This window comes from Carassius auratus, chromosome 15 (assembly GCF_003368295.1).
Source record: "Carassius auratus strain Wakin chromosome 15, ASM336829v1, whole genome shotgun sequence".
NCBI lineage: Eukaryota > Metazoa > Chordata > Actinopteri > Cypriniformes > Cyprinidae > Carassius > Carassius auratus.
Genome location: NC_039257.1, coordinates 6747404 through 6772346, shown reverse-complemented (window position 1 = coordinate 6772346; position 24943 = coordinate 6747404). Strand labels below are relative to the sequence as shown.

The 24943-nt window shown below is 37.2% G+C and overlaps 1 protein-coding gene across 2 annotated transcripts; it reads left to right on the top strand.

Annotated features, from left to right (window-relative positions):
- Positions 1–170: 170 nt before the first annotated feature.
- Positions 171–22488, top strand: ankrd13b (ankyrin repeat domain 13B). 2 transcript variants are annotated; one of them, XM_026281903.1, is made up of 15 exons: positions 171–585; positions 11947–12082; positions 12776–12900; positions 13293–13338; positions 15123–15266; positions 15499–15721; positions 15929–15995; positions 17185–17266; positions 18328–18392; positions 18521–18651; positions 18850–19007; positions 19894–20070; positions 20354–20517; positions 21035–21169; positions 21956–22064. In XM_026281903.1, the coding sequence occupies exons 1-14, from the start codon at positions 475–477 to the stop codon at positions 21167–21169; spliced, it is 1764 nt and encodes a 587-aa protein (XP_026137688.1). In that variant the 5' UTR covers positions 171–474; the 3' UTR covers positions 21956–22064. The 2 variants fall into 2 exon arrangements, with proteins under 2 accessions (XP_026137688.1, XP_026137687.1); XM_026281902.1 differs by having other exon boundaries at positions 172–585; positions 21035–21111; positions 21956–22488.
- Positions 22489–24943: the final 2455 nt, after the last annotated feature.

The following is a 24943-nucleotide window of genomic DNA, read 5'->3' as shown; positions in this document are numbered from 1 at the left end:
TATTTAGACATAGATGGCAAAATGAGATGCTCTCTCTCCCCCATGGTGCAGTGAGCAGCATCTGCATGTATGACAGAATCACACACTGAAGTTCAATGGCTCATTGGTGTGACTGAGTCGCTTTCATCGGCGAAACGAGAGCCCTGCCTCCGTGACTCCGCGAGCGGGCGCGCGCGCACGCGTTTGAGTGTGAGAGCAGAGGGAGACGAGATTAGGAGGAGTGGAGGAGAACAGAACGGAGAGCATTCATGCACACAAGCTTTAAATTGCCTTCAACACAGACACACTGAATGCCAAACTACTATGCAAAATGCGATGCTGGAACGAAATGGGAGAGAAATGCCCATAGCTGTCGTTTCAGCAATACTAATAATAATATAGTAGCCTACCTACGCGCCCTTTATAAAAGTAAGTGATATCGCACAAAAGCAGGGAAACGGAACTGGAGAGAGAGCAGCGCCGAACTATGCACTGATGATGATTTCTGCCAGAAAAACTCCGGAGAAGAGTCGCTACCACCTGCATTTTTTGGTGTGGCATAACAAACACCGGCAGCTGGAGAAAGAGCTCTCAGCTCGCGAGCAGGTAAGATGCTTTCCTTCCCGCGTGACAGTCTCGCGGCAGAGGATGCTGTGAGGAGCGGGCCGTGCGTTTGTCTGAGGAAACTGATTTGGGTACTTCATTCGGCTTGTAATCTGTGATGAAAGGGCGAAAAGTGATTCGGCATCGTCTCCTGGTTCATTAAAAACACGTCTATTCAGTTAATTGCTTATTTAGGCTTGCTGATATGTTTTGCTACTACAAACAGAAATGCGTGTCAAAAAACCCTCACACCCTGGCTGCGTCTTCAAACCTAGTGAGTTGCCTAGCTAGTCCGCATTTTGGGGCGTATATCATCCGAACGCGTAAAAATACTGTCTTTTTAGGTAGCTCACTAGGTTTCGACAGTCTCTGTTCTCAAAACCTGCTCATGTTACACGTCTAGCGGAAACATGTTCACAAATGCAGTTTTATTTCGATCTGAAATGGTGTAAAACACAGAGGCTGCAGTAAAAGTGGCATTTCATACAAAGGCTGTGGGTGAATGATTCTTACAGATCAGCCTACCTTCACCACTCACAGTTCCTGGGGATAGATGGTGTGTGAGGAAAGGGTGTGTTTGTCTTCTTATCAGCCTTCTTTAAAATAATTATTAATGTAGTACATTATTCCATGAATCAGTGTGGAATTAGTCTGTAATTAATTAAATTGTGAGATTACTGTGCAGAACTATATGAAGGCCAGAGACAATGAATGGTTGATTTGAATCAATGGGAAGGAAATGAATAAAAAAAAAATGCAAATATAGACACACCAAGCAAACAGACAGATTACAACTTGACAGGTTTAGTTATGTTTTATTCAGCTCCACAAAGCATAAATTCAACTGATTTGATCATATTCCAATCATATTATAAGGAACACATTGTAGCCTACAATTTAAAAAACCTGTTTTTATAATCTGTTTAATAGAATATAATTCTATTCTGGAAAATATATTCTATTTGTAAACCAGTTTCAACATCATATTTTATCATATTCTATATGATAGAGATGTACAATCATTAACAAAACTCCATTTGATTTAATTTTAGCCTGATATCTATATTGAGTAATATCATGACACAGATGGCAGCATGAGATGCTCTCTTTCTCCCATGGCGCAGTGAGCAACATCAGCATCTATGACAAAATCACAGATTACACACTGAAGTTCAGTAGCTCATACAGGTTGATCTGTCATGGAAGACGACTGGTTCTTTATGATCAGTCTTCAAAAGAATTATTGAAGTCAGCATGAAATGGAAATTCACCCTATTTATTTTCTAAATGCATGTTACTGTACTTATTGTGAACAATTATTCCATGCATATGTTCTTTTTTTAACATTGTAGTTTTTAATCAAGATGCCATAACTGTCATCCTAGTGAAAAAAAAGACTTTTCTCTGAAGATATGCCAAAGATCTCCAATCATTAAGTCCACGAAAAACCACCCATTTCTTACAAGCTCACATTCAGAACTGCCTCAATCTATCTAATCAACAAACAATGGATAGAACCAATCCCGCTCTACATATATATATATTTTTAATCCATTTTACTCAGATGTACATCAGAATACAGAAGAAAAGATCAGTTGCTACTTACATTACATCACAATTTTATTGCAACATTAAATTTACAGGATCCTAGAAATAGTCAAAACCAGTGTGACATCAGTGTATTCTTTCAAAAATTATGGAGAAAGAAACCAGCAGATACATTATAAAAAATAGCATTAGAGGTGAAAAAAAAGGATTTATTGAAACATTGCTCTTTAATTTAATCCCGATTTGATTTAAAATATTTAATTTTATACAATAGATTCATTAAATAATACTGTACACAGTTTGTTGTTGACACACGTCAGGCTACTTATATTATAAAGTTAAAGAGCTACATCATAATGGAAGAACCCAAGATGAAAACCTGATTGCATTTTTCTGTAACAGTCGTTTATGTCAGAAGACTAATTGAGGCGAATCAAATGCCCACTTCAGGTAACATCTGTGTTCTCTAGTTTACTATTCTGATTTAACTCTCTGCTTTATTAGTAAATAATTTCAACTCATTTGAGCGATGTCTTCCATCTCAGTTACAGCAGCCATTCATGATTCCATCTTTCCAAACCCCAAACAAACTGTAACTCATTCCAAAACCAGCGATCTTGTTTCCTGTGCCGGGTTTTATTGCTCAGGCTGATGGTAATAATTCAGACCCCTAACCCTCTCGATGATCACTGGGATATAAAGCACTTCCAATTTAGTTGATTTACAGGCTACTGACAGCATAGCCACGTTTGGCACGGTAGGGTGTCGCTCGATGAGTCAAACCGGGTCCCTCCAGGGACAGCACAAGGCGCAAAGGGAGGTCAATGCTGTCTCAGTCGTTCCTCTCCTGTGAATGAGGCACGTAGCCACCCTGACAAGGGGAAAAGTTGCTGCACCAGCACACGGGATTATGAGATAGATGTTAGGTGTCAGTGAAAGAACAATGGGGAGAAACTTAAGCTATTAGGACAGAGGAGAGCAAGGGACTTGAATAGCAAAGAGATCGGATGCTGGTGGAGGAGGAAGAGGAGGGGTAAAGAAGTTACCAAAGGGAAAAGAAGCTCAATTTGCAGTTTGCCTTGACAGTGCCATAAAACAGTCACGGGGGGAGGAAGTGGACAGATGACAGCTTGGTAGAGAGCGGCAGGAAATTGAGAAAGAGCGAATGGATGGAGTGGGTGATTGAATGAGCAGACCAGAGAAAAGAGCCATTGCCGGCTGATGCATCTACAGAACCGAGTCCAAAAATAAGAGAAATTGTTGAGCAGAATGTGGATTTGTGTTTCTTTGACTGCAGTCAGCAGTACCTCAGCAAATAAGCCACAACACGCCGGCAATTTCTTTACCCGCGGCCCTGCATCAGCACATTTGCCGTTGTCCACACATCTGTTCAGTTTTCTCGTTTGATATACTGCCTCTTTTCTTCAACACTCGCCCCTCCTGCTCTCCACCTGTAACCCAACACTAATTGCGACAGAGCGTTGTCACAGGGGACAAGCGTTAGGCGGCTGGGAGGGGGTTGCTGAGATTTAGTTAACTTATGGGAAGCTTTTAACAAACTGACAAGGACAGCGGTAGACAGAGCTCGTAAAAAGCCAGCAAATTGGGTTGTTGAACTGAAATTATGGAAATGAAAGGTGCAATTGTATCTAATTTGATTAGAGTTTATGATCTGAATTCACCATAAAATAATAAATAGCAACACAATCAAACATACTGGTGCACACACATACAAATCTATCAATTGCACATGACCCGAGTAGGCGAGCTGTGCTGCGTTTGCCTACTGGAGAATACTACAAGGCTCCATTTCATAAGGACTACTCATCTCTATGATTTACATATACGTTTGTTTTTCCAGTAAACATTCCCCTATTCTAATTTGGATATGCAAACGTAACTTCAAACCATACTGTATGAAAACCGTAGGAAGTATAACATATAGCATGTCAGTATTGTCCTTTTAAAGGGATGGTTCACCCCCCCCCCTCAAAAAAAGAGTTCCGTTAACATTATCTTTCATATAAGTCATTTTCGTAAGTGAAACTTAAACTATTAAAAATAAATATTATTATTACAAGTATTAGATGGAAAATCTAAATAAAAAATGAAAATGGGAAACTGAAATTAAATAAATTCATGTTGAGACAATAACAAAGAATAATTTTGGATCCAATACTTCATCAAATGGACAAAAATGGTCAAAATATTCTTCAAGATTTAATTTAAGAGTAAAGCAAAGGACATCTGATTACCATGTTCTTGGATTTCCAGAATGGACTCTAAACTAGCCATACCCGAAACAGTTTTGAATGTGAAATGGAGCTGAATGTCTTTTATACAGTCTTTGTTGTCCCATTGTGACATTCCTACTGTATATTTTTGCACTGACATTTAGTTAAAAAGTAATGGCTGTAGCATTGTGTTTTGGTGAAGCTCTGTTGGTTTCTGCCTCCCACACTATGAGGCGGTCGCCTCAGCCCTTATAGCTGAGCCCTGGATGTCGATCTCAAGAATATTAACCACACCGTGGGTGTGTGTCAACCTCCTGTGACACAATAGAGCATAAAAAGTCAAACAAGTGCCCATATTTTTCCCTCTCTCTCTCTTCCTCACAATATGTCTGTCTGCCTAGATTTATTTAAAGAATCTGTAAGTTTTTGTTCACCTCTCTCCTGGGCTGCATCCTTGTCTATGTAATTCATTCTTCTGCCACATCACAGCCTTTAAGTGCTTCTGTGCGGTAATGTTGTTCTGTCTTCAAATAAAAGCTGATTTCAGTGAACGCTCTGAGGCACACGATTCCATTTATGTGTAAAACAGACTGTGCATGTGTAAATCTATGTATGTATGCACATTTTTATGCATAAGGCCACATAAGAGAGCCTGTGCAAAGTCTTCAGCGGAATCTATCACATACTGCGATATGCACCCCACACACACACATATGATTTTCTTCTGCCTGCCTCCCACATGCACAGTTTGGACTTTCAATGAAAGATTGATGTTGGTTTAAGTAGCTGCCAGAGAACATTAGCCAATGCAGAGTGCAAGAGCAGATGCACCAGCTAGAGATGACTATCAATAATGCAGTCTCCAGCAGGCTCACAACTGAGAGAGAGGAAGAAGAGATGGGAAGACAGCTATGTGGAAGAGCATCTATGTGAAAATGTGAGGATGGAACCTAGATGAATGTCACTTTCAATGTGGTGGGGCAGGATTGGTAATTAACATGAATTTGATTGGAGTTAGTGCACTTGTGTCTGATGCAGTGCATGTATGTCAGCAGGAAAGTGTGCTTGCTTGTTACAGTGCTGCCAGAAAGATGCAGTGTAGGTGGGTTAGAATGAGAACTGTAACGTGTAGGTGTTTCAGGTAGGATTTCTATTATTTTTATTAATCTTGAATGCTGACCCTCATCGCTCAAGAAACCTTACAAAGATTTACCATGGTAACTAGTTTCAACCAAAATACCACAGTTATGTCAAAACCAAATGTTTATTTTTATTTTTTTATTTTTTTTTCAGTTATATACATATACATGCAAATGTTGATATATATTGATTAGGGCTTTCAATCGATTAAAAGTTTTAATCTGGTCAATCACTTCCTGATCTGTGCATAAATACAATGTGTGATCAGTGCATCAAAAGCACTCATGCATTATTATAACAGACTCATGCGTGCTTACTGTACTAATCTTGTACGCCATCACTATTGTCTTTACCTTGATTGCAGTCTTCATCAAAACTTTACTAGCGAGACAAGTTATCCAGTCGAAAAAACTTAGTCTGATCACAAGCAGAGAAGCAAATTGGGTTAAAGAGTTAGAAAATAAATTGTGCTTGAGTATTTTTGCGTTAATTATTTTAACGCGTTAAGGATTGTAAAATTAATCGCAAGTGTTAACGCATTAACATTGACAGCCCTAATAAAGATATAGTATAGATACACACGCAATATACTTTTCAAAATTTAGCATTTATTTGATAGAAATCTATTGTAACATACATTTCTTCACTATTTTCTTTAACGAGGTGTCTATTTACACTACGTGCAAATAGCCTGCCTTGTTGGCAGAGGCTATTTACACTAACTTCGCCGACCAACGTGTGATTCGGCTAGTCAACATGAGGTGCAGATAATTGCCACTATTTGCAATAAGTAGTATAAATAGCAGAAAATCCTGCTATTTTAACTAAGTGTAAATAGAATCTATAGCCTAGCTATTTGCAAAAAATACTGCTGTTTGCACTTAATTGCACATGTAAATAACATCTATCGCTAAGAAAATGTTATTTTCACTTAGTATAAATAGCATCTAATTGCTATTTACACTTAAATAGCCTAAATAAAACTTAAATAGTAAATAGCCTCAATCTGTATTTACACTTAGTGCAAATAGACACTGCCTTTTTTAAGTTAAAGTATATACTTGTCAGGCACAAAAGGTGAGAATTGTTTTCTTTAAATTAAGTAAAGCTGAAATAAAGTAAAATATCTGATAAAAAAAATAATAATGTTGCTTTGGCAAAATATAAAAACAGCGATTGCTAATTATTAATAAATAATTAATAAATACTAGAATTTAAATACTAGAATTTATTTTATGGAGTTACTGGAGTGTTGCTATGTGGTTAGCAAGAAAGAACTCCTAAGTGTATATTCTGATTCCTAAATACCGTATTGCTTGTGTCCCTCCTTCACTTAAAGTCTGCAGGTGTTCATGCCTGTTTTATTGTGCATCCGTTCGCATGAAAATTGCTTGCTTCGAAAAATAGATTGCTTACAAGGTAATAGCACAGGTCCACTCAAAAAAAAAAAAAAAAAAACACAGCTTTGCCCCAGCCATTTGCTTACTGATGTAAAACTACAATTAATTAATATTTATTTAATGAATGAATAAAATTTGATCAATTTTGGTAATCATTTAATATTTTAAAATTCATAAAAAAGTTAATTTTAGTTAATCAAACCAACGTAAATGAATACTGTAGAAAATAAGCTAAAAAAAGAGATCTGTATAGTTTAAATTGTCCCTCACCGCAGCCGATGTAGGACAAATAATGAGACAAAATTCAAAAGTGTTCAATTTAACTTGTTTCAAGGTTTGTTTCGGTGGATGCCTTGGTAAATCTTTGTTATACACATGACAGGATGGTAGTCAACATGTTTGTCTGTATTTGTATGTGGCTGTGTGATCAGATGAGATAAGGGACTGCTTGTGTTTGTGCTATTGTGTGTGTTGTCTAGCGTGTCTCAGAGGGGTATATATAGCAGCATTTCAGTTCACCAGAAGGCCAGTCTGTAACAACTGATGTTTCCCTAACCCTCCTCCTTTGTTCCGTCCTCCTCTCACAGCTGCTAATCTGTCTTACCGAGTTACACGTTTCTCTCCGTTTCTCCCTGAAGCTCTCAGAGCCAGTTATTAATCTCATTCAGTCCCTCACTCAGCGGCTCAAGCAAGCACACCTCCTGACAGTTATCTCCTTCTGTCTTTCCCTCTCTGTCAGTCATCTGAGCCATCTCTAGTGTCAGGGTTGATCGGAGATCCCCAGAGGACCGATGCGAGTCTCATCATTCACTTAAAACTGTAGTTTTCCTTCCATCGGCCTGCGTCTCCTATTTGTACTCCTCATCCAGGGTTACCATAGCAACCCCCACCACTCATCCACACCCTTTTTCTCATAGCACTCATCTCACTCTGGGGACCAGGCTGCTGTTTTTCTAGCTAGAGGCCCTCAGGGGCCGCCGGGCCTCAGTTGTTGCTGGTGAGTGCCGTCATGATGTTGCGCAAGGTGCCGGAAAATTACAGAGCAGGGTGTCGGACACACTGGAGTTTTCTTTAACAATAACAATAACATGAGTGTGATTTATTCTGTGGCATGATACACATTATACACAATCAGGGCTCAACAATAAGCATGCCCCACTGGCCCGGGACCAGTGTTTTTTAGGTCGGCTGACCGAGCTGTCAGTTGTCCTATTAGGGCCAGAGCTATACCTATAAGACTTAGCCTACAGCTGTTATTGCAAATCCTGTTTGTAAAGAAGCCTAAAAGCCTATTTATATTTGTATTTTTTTTAATCACATTCAAAATTTTAGTTTTTATTTACATAATACATATCTGTGTACTGTGTGTAATATTTATTATGTTTATATAAATACACACTCATACAGTATATATTTGGAAAATATTTACATATATATTTGTATATTGATAAAATGTATATTATATATAGGCTATATTTAATATATGAACTTAACATTTTTCTTAAATATATACATGGATGTGTGTGTATTTATATACAGTACAGACCAAAAGTTTGGACAGAGTTTTCTTTATTTTCATGACTATGAAAATCGTAGAGTCACACTGAAGGCATCAAGGGCTATTTGAGAAAGAAGGAGAGTGATGGGGTGCTGCGCCAGATGACCTGGCCTCCACAGTCACCGGACCTGAACCCAATCGAGATGGTTTAGGGGTGAGCTGGACCGCAGACAGAAGGCAAAAGGGCCAACAAGTGCTAAGCATCTTTCAGGGAACTCCTTCAAGACTGTAGGAAGACCATTTCAGGTGACTACCTCTTGAAGCTCATCAAGAGAATGCCAAGAGTGTGCAAAGCAGTAATCAAAGCAAAAGGTGGCTACTTTGAAGAACCTAGAATATGACATATTTTCAGCTGTTTCACACATTTTTTTATGTAATTCATATAATTCCACATGTGTTAATTCATAGTTTTGATGCCTTCAGTGTGAATCTACAATTTTCATAGTCATGATGAAAATAAAGAAAACTCTTTGAATGAGAAGGCGTGTCCAACTTTGGTCTGTACTGTATACATAATAAATATTCACAATACACACACATATACTATGTAAATGGTCTTAATTTATGGTTTGACAGCACATACAGTATATATATATATATATATATATATATATATATATATATATATATATTACAGAAGTTGTAATAACAAGAAAACTTGTTATGTGAAGATCACGAGAAAAAAAGAAGGAAAACAAATAATAATGGATGGCTTATGAGGACTTCTGTACAAAATAAATAAAAGTACAATTAAAATTAAAAGTGAAAATATAAAAATGAAAGCTAATTGAAATTATGATAAATATATAACATATAAAAAACTATGAGTATGCAAATAATACTGAAATAACGTTGATATATTATTATATTATTTTACATATGAATCACGACTTTAAATATTCTGAAGAAATTCTGAGTGTAAATAAAAATATACAAATTACAGCTTTGTGTATTTTGAAGAAATGAATGTGTATCTTTAAGGTGTTGCCATGTGGTAACCAGGGTACACTGGGTGGATTTTAGTGTGTTGCAAGGCAGTATCAAGCGGGATTTCTTTTATTGGTCAAAGTTAAAAGAGCCCACCCTCAAATATCTTAAAAAATTCTAGGCTCAAGATATGGCTCTGTGTGATTTTTTTTTATCTATTTTATGACTGACCAGGGGGAAATCCCAAATCTGAATCTGAAATCTGAAGTTAGCTGAGCTACGTGCTTAAGTTTAATACTTAAAATAATTTAGGGGTTTAATCATGAGCAACTGTAGTTGCATACCAGCAACAGCTATGAATTAATAATGCACTATACGGCACGGAAAAGAAAACACAAGAAACTCACACATGCACCTTGAGCGAAGTGTAAGTAAATGCACCAAGTTAATCAGTACAGTACTGAACTCCAAAGCAGCTCTCGCAGCACAAGTGAATCCCCTGGGTAATAATATGTTTCCATTGCCACACAGCCAATCAAAATGCTTCATTAAAAACAGCAAACATGGCTCACATACAAGTCTCTAAATAAAGCTGTCCTGACTCTCATTTCTGCTCCACATACACGATTCAACATGCACCATCTGTCATGACCTTGCTTTCGGAGGGTACGCTTATAAATATGGCCAACACGACCACGGCCGGCCAACTCATCAAATAATGATTAATGGGTCATCCTGCTTATATTAACATAAGCATATTTACTGAAATGTGTGGTAGTGCGTGGAGGTGAACAGAATGATTGTGTTTGCGTTTGGATGACAGTGAGCGATGATATTATTATAAAGGATCCCCCCATTAAGGAGAATCATAAACTCTTTTGAAACTCTCAAGACTGGCTCAAAGGGGCCGAGAGACTGAGAGAGATCACTCGGATAAGAAGCTGAAGGAACAGTATGGCACACTGCTGCTTTTCACAAGAACCGAATCAGTGTTCTTAGCACAGATCTCAGTTTGAGTGTGGAAGTATTTCTCACCGTGGCTGTCGGGTGTCATGTGAGCGCGCTCTGTGTCATGTTCGGGTGTGATGCCTTAATTATCGCCTGTCACTTCTCTTTTCCATCACACTCTTTCACTTCTGCCTTCTTTTCCTTTTACCTGTGATTCCTTCTGCATAGCAGGTGGCCAGAATTATGCCTGTTCTTTCAAGATTCTCATATACTGCAAGATTATCATATACTTATGATACTAATATTCTCATATCTCCAAATTCTTCATGCCTTTCTTTTTCAGTGGAACACAAACTAAGATATTTTGAAAGCAAATGGGGTCCAAACAGCATTGGACCCCACTGAATTTAACTGTGTAGACGAAGACACAGAGACATTCTTCTAAATATAAACTTTTATGTTCCACAAAGAAAATTCATACAACATGAAGGTGAGAAAATAATAACATTATTGTAATTTTTTGTTGAATTTTACTTTGAAAAACCTTATTTTTTAATCTTATCTACATGTCTTTCCCTCTCCAGTTGTTTGGAATAGCACATTAGTCGTTCCGTTTCATAATTGATGAACTCTGCAGCATCAACACTGTTATTAAACTGAATTGAATCAACACTCACTTAATAGTGTAATAACAACACTGTTGGCTTCTGTAGAGTTTAATATAGCTGAATTAAGCTAATTTCATGATTTGATGAACTTTGCCCTATTATTGAACTGAACTGAATCAACACCGAACTGACTTGAGCTGAATAATGCACTATTATTATGAACTTAATTCTTTTAACATTCATTCATTCATTCAACACACTGTTAATGAACCAAATTGAATCAACACTGAACTAAAATAATCTGAGAAAGACACTATTGTCTTGCAGTTGGATTCTTTTCACAATTGAAAAGATCTACAACATTAATACTGTTATGTTCTTGATTATTGCTGTGAAGCTCCTTTGAAACAATCTGTATTGTTTAAGGTGCTATATAAATCAATATTACTTAATTTGACAACATTTTGCAATATATTGCAACAAAATCGTAATACATCAGGATCAAAAGTGTCAGGATCTGACACATACCTTTAAAGAAACAAACATGACAGCTCCAATGAAAATAATACAGTAAACAAATGAGGTGGTCATTTGCATAATTTATTCATGTTGGGTTGCATGCATGGAATCCAGTATCCAGCACTTCTGAAGTTACAACTTTAATGAGGTACAGCGATGAAAATGAAATAATGGGGAAAAATGTAAAATAAATAAACAAAACAAATAAATGTATATATAAACTGTTCTTAACTGAACATTGATTAACAGAATGGCAGAAAGGAATCATTTGAGGTCATAGAGGGGGAATGTAATGGGACACAATTCAGGTGTTTTTCAAACCTGCTTTTGAACACAAAAGTTCAGCATCTGAGGAGAACATGCATCAACGTCTGGGCCACAGCTCTGACAGATCTCTGATATAGGGCACAAACAGACAATTGTTTGTGAAATATTTTACTGCACAAAGTTCTTAATAAAACAAATCTCTCTCTGTCTTACAGGTTGATTTAGAAGTGTTGGACCCACGGGGTCGGACTCCTTTGCACCTGGCCGTGACGCTGGGCCATTTAGAGTGCGCCCGTCTGTTAGTCCAGCATGGAGCCGATGTCAGCAGAGAAAACAGAAATGGCTGGACAGGTAATACAGCAAAAAAGCCTTTGCATTTTGGGAAGGGATGCAATAATTCTGGCCAATATGATAATCTGTTAATTATTAACTGATTAACTGATCATTAAAATTTGAGGTCAGTACGATTTGTTTATTTATGCAAAGATCCATTAAATTGTCAAAAGTGACAATGAGAACATTTAAATGCTATTAGGAATCGTAAAGAAATGTTACAGATAATACAAATAATTATAAATGTTTCTCAAGCAGGAAATCAGCATATTAGAATGATTTCTGAAAGATTTTGTGACACTAAAGACTGGAGTTATGATGCTGATATATCGTTAACAAAGAAAACCGTTCTTTTAATTGGCAATAATATTCCAATATTGACAGTTGATAACTATAATTGGCATAATATTACAGTTCTATTATTTTTTCTAAATAGATTCCAAATAAAATTCCGAAAAACAGTCATTTTGTTAGACTGAAAAAAAAAATGATGTAGAAACTTTCACTCAGAAATTGATACTAAATTTAAAAAATTCACTGATTAAACGTGAAATAAAATGCAGAAATAGTATTTTCTTGTAAAACGTGCTCCAATTATATATTTATTTTCATTTATCCATATTTAGCTCTTTAAGTGAGCATTAGATGACAACAAAGCTATTCTAAATGTAAATATATCAGTATCAGTCTAACCTTTACCTTCTGTCTCAGTGTTGCAGGAGGCCATCAGCTCACGTAACCCGGAGATGGTGCGTCTGGTGCTGCGTTACCGGGACTACCAGCGCACCACCAAGCGACTGGCGGGGATCCCACGCCTGCTGGAGAGACTCCGACAGGTCAGCCCCAGATGTATCTTAATAACCCTGAACCTGCTAATGACAAAACAACAAGCCACCAGCTTAACAAACAGCATCTTATCAACCACCTGCTGCCTGCACACCTGAGCCCTTCATTCCAGTAGATTCATGCATACAGATACACAAACAAACCACTGGGTCTACGTCGTTGTTTGTTGTGCAAGACCTCTTTTCCCAGTTTTCTTAAACCCTGGGCACCCCGTAGCTCTTTTCCTTTCGTTTATGATGAATGTGTGAGCTCTCTGGTTCTCCCCGTTCCTCATCTCTCAGGGAGTTTTATTATTCATGTGTTTCGCTGTGGAGCGATCCGTCTCGCGCTTTCACACTTCCACTGCACGCTCACAACCTTCTCCGTTCCTTTTGTCTTTCAGGCACAGGACTTTTACGTGGAAATGAAATGGGAGTTTACAAGTTGGGGTAGGTGCCACAAGTTAACATATGATGGTATCACATTTTCATGTTGCGATAATTGCTGAAGCTTTTATTGTGAAATACGGTATAATTACAATATTGGAAAAAAGTTGCAAAAAGTGTTGTCATAACAGGTTAAATACCTTTTTTTATATAACAAGAAGAACTGGAATTTTTAATATTTATATATAAAAACACACATACGGCATATATTTTGTATGAATTTATATGTATGTATTTATTCATATCTTATATTTATATTATATATTTATAAATATAAATATCATATTTGTCCTAAATAGACTTTCATTCAAAAGTTTGGGACCATAAGAATTTGTAATGTTTTTTTAATTATGCTTATCAAGGCTGGATTTATTTAAACCAAAAATACAGGAAAAATATTTATATTGTTAAATATTATTATGATGTAAAATAACATTTTTCTGTTTTAATATACATTAAAATCTAATGTATTCCTGTGTTCAAAGCTGAATTTTCAGCATCATAACTCCAGTCTTCAGTGTCACATGATCCTTCAGAGATCATTCTAATATGCAGATTCATTATCAGTGCTGGAAACTGTTGTGCTGCTTAATATTTTTTGAACCCTGTGATCCCTTTTTCAGGATTCTTTGATGAATAAAAAGTAAAAAAAAAAAAGAGCATTTATTTAAAATATACACATTTTCTAACAATACACACTACCGTTCAAAAGTTTTGGGTCAGTTACATTTTTATCCTTTTTTTTATAAATGTAAACTTTTATTCAGCAAGCATGTGTTAAATTGATGAGTCATGGCAAAGATTTATATTGGTAGAAAATATTGATATTTTGAATAAATGCTGTTCTTTTTAACTTTTTATTCATCAAAGAATCATGAAAAGTATCGCAGTTTCCAAAAAAAAAAAAAAAAAAATATATAATATATATATATATATATATATATATATATATATATATATATATATATATATATATATATATATATATAATATGGCAGCACAACTGTTGCCAGCATTGACAATTCTAAGAAAAAAATCTGCATATTATATTGATTTCTTAAGGATCGTGTGACACTTTACACTAGTGTAATGGCTGATGGAAATTCAGCTTTGCATCACAGAAATAAATTATATTGTAAAGGATATTAAAATAGAAACCATTATTTTATATTGTAATAACATTTTGCAAGATTACGTTATTTACCCTGTATTTTTTATCAAATAAATGCAGCCTTGATGAGCATAAGAGACTTCTTTAAAAACATTACAAGTCTTACTGATCCCAAACTTTTGAACGGTAGTGTATATACATCCATGGGTGTGTATTTATATATAAATAATAAATATACACAGTACACACACATACATATATACTATTTGAACAAAACCTTTATTTTGGATGCGATTAACCACGCTTAATTGTTTGACAGCACTATTAAGAAGTTACTATTCTTACAGCTGTTAATGTATGTTCAGGTGCATTAAATAGTACATTTACATCTTTTGATCCTATTAACTAAGATTAATAAATGCTATAGAAGAATCTTTCATTGGCAGTTTATGTTAACTAATGAATTAACTAATGTTAAATAATGAAGCCTTAATGTAAAGTGTGACTGAATAATAAAGAATCAAAACATTTTCAAAAAATATAAAGGGCATGTAGTAGTGATATATCATATTACCGAATACTGGCACGTCTAGCCGTAAATGGCATGTTTGGACAGTGACTTCCTCTTTCCACATCCTCATGTCCTGCTATTGTTGAACTCTCCTTCTATTTCCAGTTCCTCTCGTGTCTCGTATCTGTCCGAGTGACACATATCGGGTATGGAAGAGTGGCCAGTGTTTGCGGGTGGACACAACGCTCATGGGATTTGAGCAAATGACCTGGCAAAGAGGCAATCGCAGCTTCATATTCAGGGGTCAAGGTGCGTGCAGTGGCTTTTCCCCTGCACTGAACCACCTTTATTTTTCTCTGCCTGATGCCTTCAAATCAGATTTAGGTTTGATCTCTGCTTTTGTTCTCGATGCCACTTCTCGCTCAGTGTATTTTCAAACAAGCCGTCATTGGCATGGAAACAACCTCAGGCTCACTTCGCCACACTCTCTAATTGGCTTCCATCCGTTCGGTCTCTCTCTCTCTCTCCACCTGTCATTCAGACTCCAGCGCCATGGTAATGGAGGTGGATCATGACAGACAGCTGGTGTTTTGCGAGACGCTGCCGTGCCTCTCTTCCTCTCCCACCTCGCCCTCCACCAGGCCGTGCACAAACACTTTGCGCCTTCTGGGGGCGCTGCAGCCCAGCGACGAACAGGTGGCAGCCCGTCTATCTGCTCCCGTGGTAGCGACGCAGCTGGATACCAAGAACATTTCCTTTGAGAGGTGAGCGCTTAATAACAATTGGCAAGTCATTGTCACCAATTCAAATGTTCAAAAGCAAGGGCATTGTAACCCTTTATTGTGGCTTTACTGTGAAGCTGAGAGTGTGAGCCAGCATTTTTGAGCCAAGCTTTCTCATAAAATGTGTGATATTGGATATTGGATATTGGCATGTTGGCAACCTGGTTACATGCCCGAATGTCTCTGCAGGAATAAAACGGGCATTCTTGGCTGGCGTAGTGAGAAAACGGAGGTGGTGAATGGGTACGAAGCAAAGGTATGGCTTGTGTCACAATACAACAGTCAATAGAATCCAAATGTCTGAGACCATATGGAAAATTTGCATTTAAAACTTTTCACTAAAAGTTGTGCAGATAACAACATTCATAATGAGATAATAGATGCTAAATAGATGCATTTTTTTAATGGTTTAATATCATTTTAAAGTTCAAATTGGCAAGGTGTATTTGTGTGTTCAAGAGCAAGAAGATGTGAAATAGAACTTAATTCTGGGCTTGCGCATTATATGCACAAATCCCAGCTTGTGAGTACTGAATTGAGTTCTTTTGCAACTTCTTGCACTTGAAAGCTTTAAAATCACTTGAGTCCATCAACTGTCCCAAGCATCTTTCAGCTCTAATCTGCTAAATGTGACTATGAGGCATTGAGATATTAAGATATTATTATAAAAATTAACATCATGACTGTCTATAAAGATGCTTTGAAACAATATGTATTGTGAAAAGTGCTCTACAAATAAATTTGATTTCACTTGTATATGTATGAACAGGCATGGAAGAATACAATTATGAATCACTAGAGTACAGAATTCAGAAAAAGATGCACTGATGCATGACAGAGGAAATGAAACACCTTAGATGATAAAGCATTTTCAAGTTGAATGTCTTTATTTATCTTGACAGTTATCCTTGGCTAATAGGAAGGTTTTTGAAAGTGTTTAGTTAATTAGCTGGCAAATTGACAGATCTGATTTTGGGTGAAGGCTTGGCTCATGAATATTAATTAAGGTACTTGACTGGACACTCCTGGAAGGTTACCAAGCAACGACTCTGACCCAATTAATATTCATGCACTTATGCCTTGATGTGCACAGCGTTACACAGTTGCAAACTTTTTCATCTGCTGACCTGATTTGAAAGGAACAAATTGCTGTGAAACAATTTTCGGTTAGACCCATTATATACTGGAAGCGAGGCAACATGACAAAACTAGACTTGTCATTTAGAGGGAGTTTTAGATGTAGTGAGCATTTCACTGTAATGCTCAGAAAATCCTAACACTGCTTTAAGGTTCTCCATAATTTGAAATGTCAAGACCATGAACAGCATTTCTCATGTGGGATGAGTTAGTGTTGTTTTTCGGTCACTGATATAATGTGACAGATTAATAATAAAAAATTAAAAAAAAGAGTGAACAAAACTCATGCTCTCGTGTCTTTGCTTCAGGTTTACTGTGCTTCTAATGTTGAGCTGATCACACGTACACGTACTGACCATCTCACTGACCAGCACAAAACAAAACCCAAAGGTACGTTTGACTGACCAGTTTGTTTCAAATCAAAATCTTTATATGCCCACGTTTACATTGAGATATATATATTTTTTTGTATTTTCAGTCACACAATGAATAAAATCTTATATGCAGATTTGGTACCAGCATTACTGGCTAAGTAATGAATTCACAACTGTACGGTCTATTGAAATAAGAGAAAGAATTAACTTTTGTTAAGATATTTATTTTGTGTATATATTTATTTGTGGAAAGGAAATGCTGAAACTTATGGAATAAAAATCTAAATATAAAAAAATTTAATAAAATCATTTTCTTAAATCAAAACACTACTGGGTAAATATTTGGGTTCAATAAGATTTTTTAAAAATATATTACATTTATTCCGAAGAAATGTGTTAAATTGATTATAAGTGACAGCAAAGACATTTATCATGGTACAAAACGTTAATATATTTTTTTAATAAACCCTGATCTATTCAACATTCAAAAAAAAAAAAAGTCCTGAAAAAAAGTGCATCACGGTTTCCAGAAGCATTAATTAGTACAATGGATTCAACATTGATAATAATAAAGAAATGTTTCTTTCATCAGCAAATCAACATATATGAAAGAGTTCTGAAGGATCATGTGACACTGAAGACTGGAGAATTGGCTGCTAAAAATTCAGCTTTGCATCACAGCAATAAATAACTTTAAAATATATTCAAATAGTAAACAGTTATTTTAAATTGTAATGATATCTAATAATATGACTGTTTTTACTGTGTTTTTTATGAAATAAATGCAGTTTTGGTGAACATAACGATAAAATGCAGGTTTAAGGACAAAAATACAGATAAATAAATTCTGTTTTTGAAATGCATATGCTATTTTGTATTTTTTTATTTTTACAAAACACAATGAGCGTGTGTATTGGTGTGCATGCTGCATTGAATATGGTGATTCATTATTTCTATGCCCACTCAAATTATTCACAAACAAACAGCGTCTTTGTCTTGTCTATGGTTACTGTGATGTAATGGGATTGTGCACATCTTCTGTAATGTGATCTGCTGTGTGTTGTGCTTTTGTTTCAGGGGGCAAGACTCCTCTGCAATCCTTCCTGGGTATCGCTGAACAGCACATAGGGCCTAACAACGGAGTGAGTGAACAGAGCCTGTCAAGAATTTCTTCATTTATCATCAAGACACCTAAAGTGCTTTTCTAGTATTTTGTCACATCTGTAGCTTCAAAATAAAGTGTGTGTGTATGTGGGTGTGTGTTTTATAGCACACTATGGTGACTCAGATATCATGTCCTGCAACGAACCCTTTGGCCGTGACGGCAGAGGAGTACTTTAATCCCAACATGACTCAGAGAGACATCGGCCAGCCCTGTCACCTCACCACCAAAACACAAAGGTAGTGTATCAGTCTAACACTGCTTTCGTTTTCATTTTGAGACACATTCTATAAATACAACATAAAAAACACTGCTCGACTTCAAAGGCATAAGAGATTACGTTGCTTTTTTTATGGACACCAATTGACATGTGAAAAACGGCTAAGACTGTACGAGGTCACACAGGTGTCTTATTTGGACAGTATGTTTTTCCCCAGGTTCAAAGCCAAGCTGTGGTTGTGTGAATCACACCCTTTATCTCTGTCGGAGCAGGTGGCTCCTATCATCGACCTCATGGCCATCTCCAACGCACTGTTCGCCAAGCTTAGGGACTTCATCACCTTGCGCTTGCCTCCTGGCTTTCCCGTCAAAATAGGTGAGGAAGAGAGAGAGGAAAATAAACTACTGAGAAGGAACTATGTGTCTGAAAATTTTAAAATTGCCAGATTTAACAGATTTTTTTTGTCTCCAAAGTATGGATAGGTTACAGCCACACAGACGTTTAAAAGAGAAGTTCACCCAAATTTTGAAAATGTAATCACCTTCAGGCAATCCAAGATGTAGATGAGTTTGTTTCTCCATCAGAACAGATTTGGAGAAATTTAGCATTGCATTAAGAAATGTTGCATTGCGTCACTTGCTCGCCAATGGATCCTCTGCAGTGAATGGGTGCCATCAAAAGGAGAGTCCAAACAGCTGATAAAAACTTTACAGTAACCACTAGAAATCCACATGACTCCAGTGCATCAATTAATGATATGTGATATGAAAAGCTACATGTTTGTAAGAAGAATAAAAAAGCTCTACCCGTAATATTGCTTTTAAAAAGTTGTCTCATCTGAATCAGGCGAGAAATATGCACAGTTTAAGCCCTGTTTACAAGCAAAAACAGTACAAAACTGTTCTAAACAAATATGTGGGTGGATTTGAGATGGACTTTTCCCACTGGAAGCGTATTATGGATTATGGACTAGTATTTTGGCCAGAAGCAATGTTAAAGTGGCTTAATAATAGAATTGTTTCTTAATAAAGACATTAGTTGATGGACTGGAGTGTGTGGATTTCTTATGGATTACTGTGATGTTATTATCAGCTGTTTGGACTCATTCTGACGGCACCCATTCACTGCAGAGAATCCATCAGTGAGCAAGTAATGCTGTATTTCTTCAAACCTTTTCTGATGAAGAAACAAACCTATTTACATCTTGGCAATGTAATTTTGAATAAAATTGGACTAATGCAAAAATAACATCTCACCACAGAAATTCCCATCTACCACATCCTGAATGCTCGCATCACCTTTGGGAACCTAAATGGTTGTGAAGAGGGTGGTTTGCCCCGAGTGGATGCTGAAGGGGACGGACAGAAGGACAGCCCCAGGACAGAGACTCCATCTCCAGGCAGTGACTCCTCCAGCATGTCCAGTTCCAGCTCAACAAGTAAGAATCAACCTGCCTTTAACCTGCAGGGAAATGTAATTGTTAGAAACCATTTAAGATGATGGTCAGATTGAAAAATATGGTGTTACAAAGTAATAGAGTGTTCAGACAAAGCACTTGCCATTTTTAATGGCCGGAGAGGAATTGATCGGATAAATGTTTAATGATCGCATTCCTTATAGCGCTGCCTGTAGTATAGATGTAACTCAGATCCATTGATCAATTCATTAGACTATAGTAATCTGTACTGGGTTTCATGAATGTGTGTTTGGGTATAAATCAGACTCGTGTCGCGGAGGAGAGATCCCATCTTGTGTGTTTGAGGCTCCGCGAGGGTACAGCATTTTAGGAGGAAACCAGAGGGAGAACATTAGAGAAGAGGAAGATGATCTCCTACAGTACGCCATCCAGCAGAGCCTGATAGAGGCAGGATCAGAATATGACCAGGTCTGAGATGCAGTCACACAGATGCACATTATGTGATTTTTGACTTCAACCCATGGCACAAAAAATCTTTCTGTTCTTCTGAATCCAAAAATGATGATGAATGAAGCTATGTGGAGCCAGATTCAAAAGCAAATGAATTCACAAAAAACTATATTTAATGCAGTTTTTTAATAATGAATAATTACAGAAAATAATCTCTGTGTCCAATAAAAGTTTGTTTCTTACACTTTTTGTACATCAGCTTTTGAATTTTGAAGACTAATTACAAGCACCAGAAGCTAAAAGCTAAACGTAGGTTATAAACAAAGTACAATGTAGTACTGCCTACAGTAGCCCACAGCAGCCATATTTCGTGTTATGACAGCCCCGCAGCTCCTGGTTAGGACAAAAACCCTGATTAACATGAAAGAGATATAATTAATATAATTTGTCGGTTTAGTGTGTCTCATCTGGTGCATGGAACATGGTGTAAGACTTTTTTTTTTAGACATACCTGATCTGTCTGCTTCCACCACAGGTGACGATCTGGGAGGCTTTGACCAACAGTAAGCCAGGAACACACTCTCTGTCCTGTGACCCCAGCCGGCACGAAAGGTCTGCAGTCAGTATTCCGCTTCCACTGTCTCCTGTAGTCACATCTCACCCACAATAGGCAAGGACAGCGTCACAATATCATCACATTTACTGGAGCTATTGATTCAGGCTTGACTGTCAATACACAGCCTCAGTGAAGCTCATAGAAATTCACTAGGGTTTTCATCTTTCTCTCCTCACCTTCGTTTGCTCTTCATGGAGTTTTAAAGCAGGCAGGGAAATGCTGTCTGTGGCAGCCGAGATTAATCCAAAACATTTTTAGTAGTTTTTCCATGTCACTATTCTTTAAGATAATAATTAAAAAAAAATCCTGTTCCTTTGAACTTCATACTGTATGCATCAAAGAAACCACAAAGGTTTCCACAAAAATATTAAAGGTGCAGTAGGAGATCTTGGAAAATGCTAACATTAGCCTGATAGCACTGAAAACGAACGTCCTACACTCCCTGCAACATTTCTTGTTCCTACGCCTTCCACAGCATATATTAATACAGATAAATACATTTAGACTACTTATCTTAATGATTATTATAAGGATGTGAAGAGACTTTCAACCAGCATAACAAAAATGTTTCTGAAGGCAATCACCTATTGCACCTTTAAGCAGAACAACTGATAATAATAAGAAATGTTTCTTCAGTATAAATTCAGCACATTCAAATGATTTCTGAAGGATTATATGACACTGAAGACTTGAGTAATTATGTTGAAAATTTAGCTTTGGCATCACAGAAATAAATTACATTTTAAAATCAATTAAAATGAAAAACAGATATGTTAAATGGTAATAAATCCAAAGTTCTGTTAGAAGTCTCAGTCACTGCTTTTGTTCTACATTACCCAGAACCCCACAGCACAAACCCAGCCCTGTGGAGAGCCCTCGCAGCACACCAACCAATAAGCCACCACGCAGCTATGACGAGCAGCTGCGTCTAGCCATGGCACTGTCCGCCCGTGAACAGGAAGAGGCGGAGCTACGTCAAAGACGAGAGGAAGAGGAACTGCAGCGTATAATTCAGCTGTCACTCATGGAGAAGTGAGGAACTGAGGGGTGGGAGAGCATGTCTAGGGATCTGGAACCAACTACGCTGGCCATTCCCAAAGGCCCCACCCTCTTCTTCCAAAGAACTGGATAAAATGGGCTGATCTCTTGTCCAGGTCTTGAGTGAATCGTTCAGAATCACAGAGAAACCTCGGTCTTCACTGCAAGTTTACAAACAAAAACTATTAAAATCATGGCAATCCACTGACTGATCAGCACCGGTCTCGTCTCTGAACGTGTGAATGTGCATTTATGACTGAGAAAGTCCACACTGCGGACCTTGGCATTGTTTCTAAAAGCCATCATCTGAGCATTTGCTGAGAGTTCTTGCAGTAGGTTAATTGGGAACTTCCTTTTTTAGTTTTAAATTATAGAATAACTTTAATTTTGGTTTCTAATACACATCAGATTGACTGTACTTGGATTGAGGAGCCTTGATGTCTCCTTAAAGAATGTTTGAGGGCATTTAAACAAGAGTTTATGCTGCAGCTCCATCGATCTTGATGGGAATGCTGCGTTCACAAAAAGCGTAGAAGGAAAACTTAATGATTTGTTTAAGTGACACTTCCATTAAGTAACCAAAGTTGCTTAATAACAACTTTGGTTAATGCCATTTCATTAATCCTTAAAATTTGAGGATCTCATACAGGAGGGTTTTGAGAAAATGTTTTCCCAGTTGATTTCAAAGACCAGTTCGCAGTAGCGCGAATGTTTGTCATGAATATTCAGTCCGAGTTTTGCAAGCCATTTGTCTGTTCAGACCAATATGAAAAAAGATAATTTTCTCTCTGAAAGTAGGTGGCAATTATGGAACAATAAGGTACAGGGGACCAGTGGTGCTCAGGTTTCCATTTTGACAAACTGCTTGTCATGGAAGTTTAATGGTGTGTGCAGACCAAAAGTTAATCTAATTATTTGCGCAAGTAAATTACATACAAAGTCAATGCAAAGACATGAATAGACACGAATTTGTGCCGGCTGATGCAAAGGAATGCGAATTGGGCAATACATTTGCCTTGATCATGCATTATACACCTTAATCACGTGCAAGTTTAAAGGTTTTAACTCGAGATGAAAATTCATCGTCACGTAATCCGATCAGAGAAGAGCTTGTTGATACATCCGTTTGTAACAGAAAAGGATTTTTATTTATTAATAAGATTTATTTTCCGTTTTTTTCTGACTGGACAGTAGTAATGCCATGATGCGAAATAGGAGAAAGAGAGGGGGGTGGGATCTGGAAAGGTTCATGAGATGGGATTCAAACTTGGGACGCCCATAGGGCAATGGCTTCTATTGTTTTTATTTATGCAAGTGATGCGAAAACATCCCACAGATAATTTAGAGAATGTAAAGTGATACAAATGTTAGCTTTGCTTTTGCTGTTCACACTATTAGAGAAGGTGCTCCCTGTAGAGCTGATGGATCTAGCTTTCCATCCAGCTCCACCTCCCTGGACATAACAGTTGGAGCTTGAAGGTCCAATCACACCCTAACTATAACCCTATCCCTAAACATAACTAGGTCGAGCTCCACCCAATAGGTCCAAAGAGGTGGTGCTGGACTAGGTAATGCTAGGGTCACCCATTTGACCCTGCAGTGATCACCAAAAAATAGATAAAATATTGCTTTAATATATAGTTCTAACCCTAAAAATGGATTTTGCGCAATCCTGTCTATAAAATCCTCTACCACACTTTTTGTAGTGTGTAAGCACCCTAAAGTGAATGCCAAACCCTGCGTTATGACAGAATTTGGCAGTAACCCTCTGTGCACTGTCAATGGCATGATTTTTAATTATTAGCCAGATTGATCATTCAAACACTGGAGAAGTTATTGTAATGGTACACTTTGACAGTTAATAATAAGATTTCTTTGAATCTGAATCAAATGCTCATTGCAATATTCATAATGTGTGTCCTAAATGCACTTTTTTGGGGGGGAAAATATCTGCATACAACACAGTGTGTGTGCTCTACTTCAAATGGTGCTAAGTTAATTTTCATATTGACTATTAGGTAAGTAAATCAGTGTAATTGTCATGATATGCATTCATCCGTCTGTTCAATCGCCCAACAACAATGTTTCTTTCTCGGCCTCCATTCAGTGCTTCCATCAACATTACCATCAGAGCTCATTGTCTCATGACTGGAACACCTGCGGTAGCTAATCAAAAATGGAATTGTGCCTTCATGAGGGGTGCCAGTTCTGGAACAAAACATGAAAGGAGGAATCACTCGCAGAGATAATGCCCTGAGCGAAGAGGAAGTGGAAAGTTTTATTGAAGAATCTTAAAATAGATGTTTCTCCTTAGTCAGATATATTCTGGGCCTGAGTGACGTGCCCCTCAGGGTTTGATGTTATCAGGTGAATCTGAAAAACAAATTAGGAAACATGGCCATACTCCACGTCTAAAAATCTTCAATGCTAAAGCACAAGGGATTAAGCGTCAGTATTCAAAGGAAACGGATCTGATGAAGGTGTCTGGAGACAGAGCTCCTGATAAACACATAGGTTTGATCTTATGATTGTGCGACTCGTGAATGCTGGTTCAGTCATTAAGGAATGCTTGATATGACGTTTTAGTAAAAGATATTATAAGAGCATTATTTATATTTAACCGTTTTTAATTTGACTTTGGTTGATGCTGTGGTTTGTGTGGAGTGCTGCTGTTGTGTTTGTATGTGACAAATATATTGTTCACATTTGTAACTTAAAGGCATTCAGAATAAAGGACATCTAAATTAACATTACATTTCAAGTGTCATTAACTTTGCATAAGAATGTTTT

Bases quoted from the DNA above. Each gene is read 5' to 3' on its own strand.
- ankrd13b (XM_026281902.1), top strand. From the start codon at position 475: ATGATGATTTCTGCCAGAAAAACTCCGGAGAAGAGTCGCTACCACCTG. The intron at 18,652-18,849 runs GTAGTGTATCAG...GTTTTTCCCCAG, and splicing joins CTCACCACCAAAACACAAAG to GTTCAAAGCCAAGCTGTGGT. The intron at 21,112-21,955 runs GTCTGCAGTCAG...TACATTACCCAG, and splicing joins GACCCCAGCCGGCACGAAAG to AACCCCACAGCACAAACCCA.